At 41.7% G+C, this 13,257-nt stretch overlaps 1 protein-coding gene across 5 annotated transcripts in view; it reads left to right on the top strand.

The window, feature by feature from the left end:
- The first annotated feature begins 6,324 nt into the window (after window positions 1–6,324).
- The window catches only part of CCDC125 (coiled-coil domain containing 125), a 32,079-nt gene continuing 25,146 nt past the window's right edge, over window positions 6,325–13,257 (top strand). For 3 of the 5 annotated variants that reach the window (XM_082651531.1, XM_082651532.1, XM_082651529.1), the window contains exon 1: window positions 6,325–6,416. Coding sequence is in view for 1 of the 5 variants with exons in the window: in XM_082651533.1 (XP_082507659.1) it covers window positions 6,759–6,842 (84 nt within the window). In the remaining 4 variants the exon portion in view is untranslated. Of the gene's footprint in view, window positions 6,417–6,734; window positions 6,843–13,257 lie in introns of those variants that run through there. The other 2 variants (XM_082651530.1, XM_082651533.1) reach the window with 2 other exon arrangements.

Raw genomic sequence — 13,257 nt, 5'->3', positions numbered from 1 at the left:
TTCTGTAATTTCTTTTTCATTTAATATATTTTGGATATTATACCATCTTAGAACATACAGACCTTCCAATTCTTCATTCACTTTATTAAGGTAGAACTCACATATCATAAAATTCAGCATTTTAAAGTGTACAATCCATTTTTAAAATCGTATTCACAAGACTGTGCAACTATCCCATGCTGTAACACTTTCATCACCCCACCCAAAAGACATCCCATACCTATTAGCAGTCACTTCCCATTCTTCCCTTCTAGCCCCTTGCTACCACTAATCTACTAATCTTTGTTGCTATAGATTTGCATATTCTGGACATTTTATATAAATGGAATCATACGATATGTCATCTTTTGTGTCTGGCTTCTTTCAATTAGCATAGTGTTTTCAAGATCATCCATGTTGAAGCTTTACGAATACCTCGTTCCTTTATATGGCTGAATAATATTCCACTGTATGGCTATTCCACATATTGTTTATCCATTCCATCAGTGGCAGAGTTGGGTTGCCTCCACTTTGGCTATTATGAATTATGAACATTTGTGTTCAAGTTTTTGTGTGGACGTATGTTTTCAACTCTTGGATATAGCTAAGAAGCAAACTGCTGGGTCATATTGCAACTGAGTTTAACATTTTGAGGAAATGCCAAACTTTTCCAGAGTGGTTCCACTACTTTATATTCTTACCATCCATGTATTAGGGATCTAATTTCTCCATATCCTTGACAACACTTGCTACTGTTCATCTAATAGCCATCCTGTAGATGTACAGTCATATTTCATTTTGGTTTTGATTTACATTTCTCTAATGATTAATGATGTTGAGCATCTTTGCATTGTTTGAGTCCCTTATTGATGGACATTTAGGTTGTTTCCAGCTTTTTACTATTGCAAATGGTGCAAGAATAATAAGAAAGAATAGCATAGGGAACTATATATTCAATATCTTGTGATGAACCATAATGGAAAAGAATACAAAAAACAATCTATATATATGTATAACTGAATCACTTTGCTGTACAGCAAAAATTAACATTGTAAATCAATTATACTTCAATAAAAAAATACAAAAAAGAATAGCACATATATTACTATGTGGCAGGCACTGTTTTAAGCACATTTCAAAAAGTGAACTCTTAATTCACATGACTACTGTCTGAGGTGTAGGTATTATTATTGTCATTACATGATGGAACCAAGGCACAGAAGGATTAAGTGACTTAAGATCACAGCAAAGTTATCAGTTTGGATTCCATCTTAGGCTCTTACCCACTGAGCTGTGCTGCCTAATGCATATGCAACTTTGCACATGAGCAGGTTTATCAAGTAAATTCCTGGAAGATAAATTGTATGCAAGTATAACATTTAAAAGGTTCATTTTAATAAACAGATTACCTATAATGTAGATTCCATGCAAATCACTGTGGTGCAGAAGTCCTCCTAACATAAATTCTTGACCTCCAGATGATCTTTTTTTTTTTTTTTTTTTACCGGTACGCGGGCCTCTCACTGTTGTGGCCTCTCCCATTGCGGAGCACAGGCTCCGAACGCGCAGGCTCAGCGGCCATGGCTCACGGGCCCAGCCGCTCCGCGGCACGTGGGATCTTCCCGGACCAGGGCACGAGCCCGTGTCCCCTGCATCGGCAGGCGGACTCTCAACCACTGCGCCACCAGGGAAGCCCCAGATGATCTTAATCTAGTACACAAAGAAGATAAACACTCAAATGGACACTTTAAACAAATAGTAGATTGTGATACGTGCCCTTCTGGAGGTTCTAGCATAATGAGAGAATAAAAGAAAAAAATTAAGGATACATGACGTAGGATGCAGGTCCTTGAAGGATGGGTATGGAGAAGAAAGCTTACCCAGACTAGTAGGATACTATCACAAAGGTTTTACCAGTACTACGTGGGATCAAATCAAATATAGAATGAGGACAACTACTACTTCAGAGGACTACTATAAGGACGAAACAAACAGTGCTTTACACATACTAAGCACGATATATGTGTTTGTTGTTATTTTTAGTAGTATTAGGCTGCTTTTTTTTTTTTATTTTTTTGGCCACGTGGCTTGTGGGATCTTAGTTTCCTGACAATGGATCAAACCCACGCACCCTGCAGTGGAAGCATGGAGTCCTAACCAATGGACCGCCAGGGAATTCCCACTAATGGCTGTTTTGAAAAGACAATATTCTTTTCACTACAAGGATTCACTAAATTCTCTTGCTTGTCAACTGATTGCTAATAATTATCCATCCTAACACTAACATGGGCTCATAATAATAAAGATTTTCCTTCAACAGAAAGGAAATAATGGAATCTAATACATTATGAGAACCTTAAAAATATTAATATACTTATTAATTTCAGCCCTAGGTTTTCATGTGAAACTAGTGACAATGCTTTAACATCTTATAGTTGCTTGAAAAAGGTCTTAAAAATAATCCTATTTACTGTTTGTCTCTGGTTTTATCCAAACCTACTTGTTAACTTTTTGTTTAAATAGGCTGATTTAAACCAAACTGAAGGAGATAAAAGTGTGGCAAATTTTGAATCATTTTATATTTCTTTAAATGAGACTTCTTAACGTGATTTATTCAGTTTCTCAAGAGTGTCTTAAGATAATAAGCTTTGATATGTGGATAACTAGTCATTTTTTCCCCTTATGCCCTTCTTGTTATATTTTTATTTTTGCGGGCTTTGAAATAAGGTATTGGCCTTACTTGAGCTGTATTTCTTCTGCATTCTAAGCATGTCCTACCACCAATCCCTACCAACATTTAAATTCGTGTTTATCTTTAACACAAAAGTGATAGGGGTCAAAACTGCAGAGAAATATTTATTCTTTCCTATCAACGGGGGAGAGGGCAAAGTAAAAACAAAAACAAAAAACACTGTTCTTAATAACTTTGGTTGCTGCATATGTGAAAAACAAGATCATGAAAATTATACCTGTGCTTTTACTTAAAATTTATTCCTTAATCCTTTTGATGACATAAATCCCTTTGGCAGTCCGATGTAAGCTATGAACCCACTTCCTCCAAGGAAATACAGATATACGTACTAACATAAAATGTTGCTTATATTTTTCAAAGATTCACAGGCCCCTGAAATCCATCTAGAAGTTTATTTTTTAAGGGGTTTATTTTTATGGAAGGGGAGATTAGAAAAATATAATTTGTTAAGCAAGACTAGCAAATAAAAAGCAAATTGGTCGTCCTGGAAGTCCTGTCCAGTGCATTAAGCAAGAAAATAAAAGAGCTGAAAGGAATAAATAAGCTATTCTCAATTAACATGATTATTTATGCAGAAATTCCAAAGAAACCACACAAAAGCTACATGAATAACTGACCTTAGCAAGGTCACAGGATACAAGACCAATACACAAAAATCAACTGCATTTCCATATAGTAGTGACAAACAACTGGAAATTAAAACAACAATACCATTTACAATAGAACCAAAAAGCATTACATACTTAGGTATAAATCTAACAAAATATGTGCAAGATCTGCATGCAGAAAATCAAATGAGAGAAATCAAAGATCCAAATGGACGGATATACCATGTTCATGAATTTCAAGACTCATAAATATTATTAACATGTCAGTTTTCTCCAAATTGATCTATAAATTCAATCCCAAGCAAAATCACAGCATACTTTTTTTTTAAACATCTTTATTGGAGTATAATTGCTCTACAATGGTGCGTTAGTTTCTGCTTTATAACAAAGTGAATCAGCTATACATATACATATATACCCATATCTCCTCCCTCTTGAGTCTCCCTCCCACTCTCCCTATCCCACCCCTCTTGGTCACAAAGCACCAAGCTGATCTCCCTGTGCTATGCGGCTGCTTCCCACTAGCTATTTTCCATTTGGTAGTATTTATAAGTCCATGCCACTCTCTCACTTCGTCCCAGCTTACCCTTCCCCGTCCCGGTGTCCTCAAGTCCATTCTCTACATCTGCGTCTTTATTCCTATCCTGCCCCTAGGTTCTTCAAAACCATTTTTTTTTTTTAGATTCCATATATATATATGTTAGCATACGGTATTTGTTTTTCTCTTTCTGACTTACTTCACTCTGTATGACAGACTCTAGGTCCATCCACCTCGCTACAAATAACTCAATTTCATTTCTTTTTATGGCTGAGTAATATTCCATCGCATATATGTGCCACATCTTCTTTATCCATTCATCTATCGATGGACACTTAGGTTCCAGCATACTCTTTTTTGTTGTTTTGTTTTTTGTTTTTTTTGCGGTACGCGGGCCTCTCACTGCTGTGGCCTCTCCCGTTGCGGAGCACAGGCTCCAGACGCGCAGGCTCAGCGGCCATGGCTCACGGGCCCAGCCGCTCCGCGGCACGTGGGATCTTCCTGGACTGGGGCACGAACCCGTGTCCCCTGCATTGGCAGGCGGATTCTCAACCACTGCGCCACCAGGGAAGCCCTCCGGCATACTCTTTTAAAGTAAAAATTGATAAACTGATTCTAAAATTTATATGGAAATATATAGGAACCAGAATAACCAATGATGAAAAAGAACAAAGTTAAAAGACTTACAGTAACTGATTTAAAGATTTGCTATAAAGAGTAAAGTAAGTCAGTGTGGTATTGGTGGAAGGATGAACACATATCAGTGGAACAGAGTCCAGAAATAAACCCACGCATATAGGGGCAATTTTTGATGGAGGTGCAAAGACAAATCAATGGGGGAAATAATAATCTTTCAACAAATGATGTACCTCCATACACAAAAAAATAAACCACAAACTTAACTGCACACCACATTACTTCAAAATGTTTCATAATAAATTTTATATGCATGCAATCAAAGTTCTGCATTCTGGAGAAGTTCTGACAAAGAAAACAGAGTTATTTAAGTTTTTTTTAGGGGAGAGACTTGAAAAATTTTTAAAGACTGCTATTTTAAATAGTTAAGTCACAGTTTTAAGTGAAGAAAAATTATTGGGGGTTTGTAAAGCTACTGAACATGCTCATCACACTAAACAAGACAGCAGGCAAACTGGCTTTAAAGTTATAAACATATTGATCTTTTATGGTAATCTAAATCCCTGAGCTTCTGGTATGCTCATAATCAGGAGAAATTAAAGCCTCAGTTCTAAGGCTCGTTTTCTTCATATCTAGGTATCTTTACTTTGGGGAAATGGATGGTTATGGATTTGCAGAAGAGGAAGATTAAGAAGCTTGTTACTGCGAGAAAAGGGTTTACTAGTGATGAAATAAAATGTATACTTTAAGGCAGAACAAGAAAAATTAAACATAAAATTCTCTGTGTGTCCCTTTGGGCCTCCTCCCTCCCTAATGTGCACGTGCATCTGCATTAAACATTAACCAGAGCTCCTCAAAGATAGAAGCGCATGCTCCACCGTAGAGATCAATTTTTTCCCTTTCTTCTGATGCTAGCCATGTAACTTCCTAAAAGAAGCGCAGCTCTGTAGGGGGTCATGGTGCCTTGTTGCTCGCTTTCCACGTGCTTACCTGGGCTATGTATCTTTAGTGAACCTTATGTAAAATATCAGTATGTCATTTCCACGTAAGATCCTCCGTCTTGAAAACGGATATAACTGTGTCTTAGACTTCTAACAGGTGGAACAGTTCTCAGGGCTTTCTGAGGGTCTGTCTTCTGGGTTATAATCCTCAGTTTGGCCCTAATAAAATTCCCTTTTTTTCTTCTTAATGTCATTGTTAACTGAATTTTCTATGGCATTAGTTTATTTCTAATCCAGAGTAATCATTAAATTTGGTCAAGTTTTTGACCACTACAAAATTCCTTCAGTTATTTCAAGAATGTTGGGTATTAGGGAATAATACCAAAATCATTGCACCAGGTGAAGCTAATGACCCAGCACGTTTTGGGAGGGGTTAAAGGGAGGTAGGGCCCTTCGCCGTATATTCACACGAATGGGTGGCCCGTATAGCAGCTTTCCAGGCCCACCAGGCCCTGCCCTCTGGCTCCTTCCCACTGCCTGGCCTTTGCCCCAGCAGCTCCTCTGGCCGACAAGGCCCCCTCATTCCTTAGCTCTGAAAGCCTGCTTTTCAAGAGCCGCCGCTCCAGCTCAGCTCCATCTTTCTCTTACTCGATTCCTAGACGCTTAATATTTGAACCAGCTAATTTTACCTTCACTGACGCACGCATTGCCTCGCCCTGTTTTTCTAGGTCTCGAGCTATTATTTAAAACTCGGTTGCGCACAGCTGGTCACGTTACCGGGGTCTAAGTCGGACAGAGCTACCTGCGTCGTCCCCTAACCGTGTGAACTCCGGCTCTGGCGCAGAGCCAGGGGGCGGTGTCGGGCCCCCAGCCGCCACGCCCGCTTTTCCGGTGGGGGCCGCGCAGCGCGGTCACGTGGCTGGAGGGACGGCGGCCAGCGCAGCGTGGAGTCTCGGCCTCAGGTGAGCGCGCTCAGGGGGCGGAGGGACGGGGGCGGCGCGAGGCGGCCGGGGTCCAGCTCACTTAGACCTGCTCTCGGTTCCTCACCCGCCAAGGACAGTGGAGAGGGTCCGGGGCCAGACCCCCGGGCGGGGCTGCGCAAATTCGAGAAGCTCCGCAGGTTATGTACAAGCTGGTAAACTGGCTCCTTCTAACGCTCTTGCTAGTTGAATGTCCTCATCTTACATTGTAGAAATAAGGAATAGATTTTGAAAGACTCTTTCTACCTCTCTCATCTCCTCCTTTATTATTATTTTTTCTATATTTTTCTGCTAATTATGAGCCTTAAAACTACAGCGCAGTAAATGCAATGTGGTATCCTGGATTGGATCCTAGAACAGAAAAAGGACATCAGTAGAGAAACTGGGGAAATCCTGATAAAGTATTTGGTAAGTGCGTGTATCAATGTTAATTTCTTATTTTTGATAAATGTACTCTAATATTGCATTAGAGGAATTTGGGTAGAGAGCATACAGGAGCTCACTGTACTATCTTTGCAACTTACTGTAAATCTAAAATTATTTTAACATTAAAATTTAAACAAAATCCTACAGCGGTATGCTGCAGATCACTGTTTACAGAAAGGGCTGAAGTCAGTTCCTTTTTTGCCAAGCCTGACAGGAATTACGTGTCTGTTTGATCAACTTGTTTGCTAAGGAAGTAGTTGTCTGGCTAGTGGGTGTGGATGCTTCTAGTTCAAGTTTTCCGGGCAGGAATCTGTTTTCTTTTTCAATTCCATCCATTAAGTGTCTCTGGAACACCTGTTATGCGCAAGTAAATGAGAGACACTCATTCCCTACAGTAGTAGGGCCGTGTGTGATAAAAAAGCAAGTCAGGTAGGAAATACGGACTGTTAGAAGGATACAACGCAGAGCTAGGAGGGCTCAGAGGTAGAAGAAAGCACATCTGGCCCAGGGGAGTCAGGAGGGCTACTGGAGGGAGTGGCTGTCATGAACTGAGGAGGGCCTGAGAGGAGAAAGCATTCTGGGTGGAGAATGGCTCCAGCAGAGGCTTTAACGAGACCAGGCTGAGGGGGCCTGGGAGCAGGTACAATCCCTCTTCCACGGAAGCACGGAGCATGCCCAGGGAATACTGGCAGATGGCACAGGAAGTGAAAACTGGTTACGTTGTGGAAAACAAGGTGACACCTACTTTAATCATATATACCATGGGAGCTATGCAATGTTTTTGGGCAGGAGAGGGGCATCATTGGATCTGTGCTCGCAGATGACTGAGTTGGCAGCAATGGCTTGGAGTAGATCAGTTAGGGAAGTATTGGTTTAGCCCAGGAGAAGTAAAAGAAGTTCATCCGGGGCTGTGAAGTTGACATGCAAAGAAGGACATGGTTTGGGGAGATTTTGTGGACCTAGAGGACTTGGCAACTGAAGGCACTGAAAAGAAGAAAAAGGAAAAAATCCCAAAGTTTTGGCCCTGGATGTTTTGGAGCGTGATTGATGGGTTTGCAGAAACAGAGGGCTCAGCAGGAGACCTGGGGTGGCAGTGGGGAGGGTAATGCATTTGTTTTTGAACAAGCTGTGTTTGAAATGCTGGCAGGATATCGAGCTGGGGATGTGTATTTTAAGAGTTTTCAGGAGTGGAAGCCAAACATATACAGAAGGGACAGGAAGAGGCAAAGGAGTCTGAGTGGGCAGGTAGGAGCCAGTCAGGGATCCCTGTGGGGTTGAGGAATGAAGGTGGGCCGGGGGACTTGGACATGGTGAGTCAGTAGCATCACAGCTTCTGCAGAAGCGCAGGAGCCTGAGGAATGAGGCTAGATCTTAGATTTAGCAATTAGGAAGATACACGTCACTTTCAGAGTTGTTTTAATGGAAGAGTAGAAGATTGTGTGCTCACGGTCTGTAGTCTGTTCATTCAGTCACCATTCCCAAGTGGGCCAGGAGCCAGGGATATGGATTCTAGTTCTGGCCCTGCCACTGCCTGTGTAATTTTGGGCAAGTCATATATGCTTGGGCTGGCATAAGAAGACACCCATAATAAGACCAAAAGGACCTTTTTATTTCTAGCAACACCTAATAGTCCATAGAGCCAGGGTTCCATGGGGCACACTTTGGAAAATGCTGCTATAGAGCCAGAATTTTAGAGGTCTAAAGAACAGAAGAATCTTATCCAGTCCCCTGACTTGACAAATGAAGAAACTAATACTCAAATTCATATTAATGAACATTGACTTCAAATATATTGATAGTGTCCAAAATACCCCTATAAAGTAGTTATGCTTAAAGCCATTTTGGAAATCCTAAAATAGGCTCTGAGAGATTAAATGACTTGCCCAGGATCACAGAGCAGCACGTGGTGGTGTGAGATTTGAACCCAGGCCTTCTGGGTCAGGGCCCTTCTCTGTCACACATCCTGCTGCCTCCTTGGTTGTCAGCCTTGAATGCATTTAAAAGCTGGTTGAATGGGGCTTCCGTGGTGGCACAGTGGTTGAGAGTCTGCCTGCCGATGCAGGGGGCACGGGTTCGCGCCCCGGTCCAGGAAGATCCCATATGCTGCGGAGCGGCTGGGCCTGTGAGCCATGGCCGCTGAGCCTGCGGGTCCGGAGCCTGTGCTCCGCAACAGGAGAGGCCACAACAGTGAGGGACCCGTGTACCGCAAAAAAAACAAAAAAAAAACAAAACTGGTTGAATGGAATGTTAGTAACTTCAACTTTTTTCCCCTTTCTTAGAAGAAATGTGTTCCAAAAGTCACGTCTTAACCACTGGACCACCAGGGAAGTCCCGACTGCATTACATATTAATATTACTATATAATTAGTATATAACAGTGGGAGAGTACACAGCCAACAATTCCCAAAGTTACATTTTAAAAAACACTAGAGCATTAGACCATGTGAAAGCTCATTTTGTTCACCTCTGAACAGTAGGAAGGTGTACCTGTGACGCCTGAATGTATGTGGCACATTGAAAAATATTCTTAGCTGATCCTGTGATTGCTTACTCTTTCCTCTTATTGCTTTTTTCCTTTGCGTTGACCAATTCTGTTTTCTTCACTGTTGGCTACCAGACCCTGACCACGCCCTTCTTAACAGAGGCAGGAGGCTGCACTAGAGGTAAAATACAGCCTCTTAGGGATTAGTCTTTGATTCAGTAAGTAATATCCTATCTACCTTGACAAATAAAAATAGACAAACATTTTAAAAAATTTATTTATTTATTTATTTATTTATTTTGGCTGCGCTGGGTCTTAGTTGCAACATGTGGGATCTTCTTGTGGCATGAGGGCTTCTTAGTTGCAGCATGCAGACTTCTTAGTTGCAGCATGCGAACTCTTAGTTGCAGCATATGTGCGGGATCTAGTTCCCCGACCAGGGATCGAACCCAGGCCCCCTGTATTGAGAGCACAGAGTCCTACCCACTGGACCACCAGGGAAGTCCCTAGACAAACTTATTTAGGAAATAAACTTGTAGAGGAACCAAGATGATTTCATAAAAATTTTGGGAAAAAATGAGTCCAATATACTTTGTTGAGTGTTGCCAAACTAGCTATTTTAGACTTTTACTCTCAGTTTTACTTGATATCATAAATAATAGAAACTTGGTTTACTCTGATGTTAATCTCATTGAAGTTCTCTGAAAGATAGAAAGCAGTGGCTAAGAGTCTAACAGTATCTCTGACGTGAGGGGTCTAGATTCAGAATCTCACTCTCTCTCTTTTTAGCTATGTTATTTAACCTCTCTATACTTCAGTGTAATTGTCTAGACTTAAACAACAATAGTATTGTCTTGTAAAGTGTTTGTGAAGATTAAATAGAATAATCTAAGTAGAGCACTTAGAATAGTGCCTCGCACACAGAAAGCAAGCAACAAGTGCTAGCTGTTATTAGATCATGGCTTAAAGGTTGTTGCCAATTTTTTAAATTAATTAATTAATCTATTTATTTTTGGCCATGTTGGGTCTTCCTTGTTGCACTTGGGCTTTCTCTAGTTGTGGTGAGCGGGGCTGCTCTTCGTTGCAGTGCACGGGCTTCTCATTGCGGTGGCTTCTCTTGTTGTGGAGCATGGGCTCTAGGCATGTGGGCTCAGTAGTTGTGGCTCGCGGGCTCTAGAACACAGGCTCAGTAGTTGTGGCATACGGGCTTAGTTGCTCCGCAGCATGTGGGATCTTCCCGGACTAGGACTTGAACCTGTGTCCCCTGCATTGGCAAGCGGATTCCCAACCACTGCGCTGCAAGGGAAGCCCAAGTTGTTGCCAATTTAAGGCATCCAGTTTAATCATTTTCTTTTCTAGGAGGACACAGCTGATTAACACACTTCTCGTCTTTTCCCCTAATCCAGTTAAAAGGTCTCATTTTTTTTCTGTTTTTAAAAATACATTTTAATATATTATTGAGGTATAATTTACATATAATAAAATGTACCATTGTAAGTATATGGTTTAATGAGTTTTGACAGACCATCATTCCAGTCAACATACAAGACTTTTTCATCACCCCAGAAAAGTTCCCTCATGCCCTTTGAAGCCAACCTTCCCACCCCAGGTAACCATTGATCTGTTGTTTTGCCTGGATTTCATACAATACATGGTTCTTCTGTTAGCATAATGTAAGATTCATCCACATTATTGCATATATCAGAAATGTATTATTTATTACTGAATATATTCTGTGTGTGGACTACCACAATTTGTCCATTTTCTTGTTGATGGACATTTGGATTGTTTTCAGTTTTTTGGCTAATTTGAATAATACTCCGAACATTCATGCACACATCTTTGTATGAACACATGTTTTCATTTCTCATGGGTAAAGCTTAAGAATGCAGTTGTTGGGTCACTTGTTTGAAAGAAACTGTCAAACTTTTTCACAGTGGTTGTACCATCTTATACTCCTGCCATCAGTGTATTTGGGTGTCCACATCCTTGGCAACACCTGGAATTGACAGTGGTACGTGGTGGAATCTCATTGTAGTTTTTTGTAATTGTAATCTATAATTCCTTGATGAATGATATCGAGCCTCTTTCCATCTATGTATCTTCTTCTTCCTTTTTTTTTGGCTGCGCTTTATGGCTGGATCTCAGTTCCCCGACCAGGGATTGAACCCGGGCACCGGCAGTGAAAGTCTGGAATCCTAACCACTAGGCCACTGGGGAACTCTCCAAGTATCTTCTTTTATAATGTATCTCTCTAAAATTTTTAAGGGCCTTTGTTTGTTTTGTTTTGTTTTTTGTTTTAATTTTTTTTTTTTTTGGTATATATATATATATTTTTTACTGGTACGCAGGCCTCTCACTGCTGTGGCCTCTCCTGTTGCGGAGCACAGGCTCCGGACGCGCAGGCTCAGTGGCCATGGCTCACGGGCCCAGCCGCTCTGCGGCATGTGGGATCCTCCCGGACCGGGGCACGAACCGGTGTCCCCTGCATCGGCAGGGGGACTCTCAACCACTGCGCCACCAAGGAAGCCCCTGTTTTTTAATTTTTTAAGGGCCTTTGTTTTTAAACATTGAAAGTGTATGGTACCTTGACCCTAAAAATAACAGAAACCCCTTCAAACATGATAGATTTATTTGGCATCTTTGTGTGGTTTTAAAAGTGGGAGACTAAGAGAGAGACTTAAGCAAAAATACAAGACTGAGATTTAATTATTTTTGAATGTCCTGGTAAGCAATTACTTAAACAGCAGGATATTTAGAAAGGATTTCAGATGTGTTTATTTTCCTTTTTTTTTAAAAAAAAAAAAATGAGTCTTGAGAAAAGGATGAAATATTTCTAAATACCTTCAGCAAAGCAGCTGTTTTGAAATGGCTGGTGGTGAAAGTCCCTCTTCACTGCCCTTGTACTGGAGGGACAAGGCTGAGCATTTCCGGTGCTCTCCAGCCAACAGGTGGACACTGTCACCAGGTAGGTGCCCACAGTGGGCTCCACACGGGGTGGGGGGGTTGCTCAGTGATGGGCATTTCTCTGTAGGGCTTTTTTTTTTTTTTTTTTTTTTGCGGTACGTGGGCCTCTCACTGTTGTGGCCTCTCCCGTTGCGGAGCACAGCCTCCAGACGCGCAGGCTCAGCGGCCATGGCTCACGGGTCCAGCCGCTCCGCGGCATGTGGGATCTTCCCGGACTGGGGCACGAACCTGTGTCCCCTGCATCGGCAGGGGGACTCTCAACCACTGCGCCACCAGGGAAGCCCTCTGTAGGGCATTTTTATCCGGAGTTAGCCCCAGGTTATCCGGTGTGGAGCCTTACAGAGGTGGCTGTTTTGTTTTTCACCCCAGGCAAGTATTTCAGTTTATTGGTTTTATTTATTTAATTAATTGATTTATCTACCTAGCTATCTTTTTATTTTGGCTGCACTTCGAGGCATGCAGGATCTTAGTTCCCCTACCAGGAATCAAACCTGCGCCCTTTGCAGTGGAAGCACAGAGTCTTAACCACTGGACCGCCAGGGAAGTCCCTCAGTTTGTTTGTTTATTCCTTTCTCCCTTTCTCCACTTATTTAAAAGTACTGTTGCGCACTGATCACGTCTTAGATAACTGTGTAGGCACTGGGCATGCATTGTGATCCAAACAGACCAAAATCTCTACCCTGTGGAGCTTGCATTCCACTTCGGGCCCTCGGGAGCGGGTTTGGGCTCTGGTAGAGGAAATGTCCAGGTCGCACTACCTTTTGAGAAGCGTAACAGGCAGGCCAGAGCCACCTTCTGCTTCCCTAGGCTCCCAAGTGTACTGCTTTCCCCCTTTGAATGGTGTGCTTTGAAAAATGAGTAAAATATAGAGGGGTATGTTAGAAGGTCATAAATGCCAAGAAGAAAAGTCAAGCAGAGAAGTGGGATAGTGAAGAGGAGTTGGCAGTT

This window comes from Grampus griseus, assembly GCF_964374135.1.
Source record: "Grampus griseus genome assembly, chromosome: 3".
NCBI lineage: Eukaryota > Metazoa > Chordata > Mammalia > Artiodactyla > Delphinidae > Grampus > Grampus griseus.
Note: the sequence above shows the minus strand (reverse complement) of the source record. Positions and strands in the feature narration are given on the sequence as shown.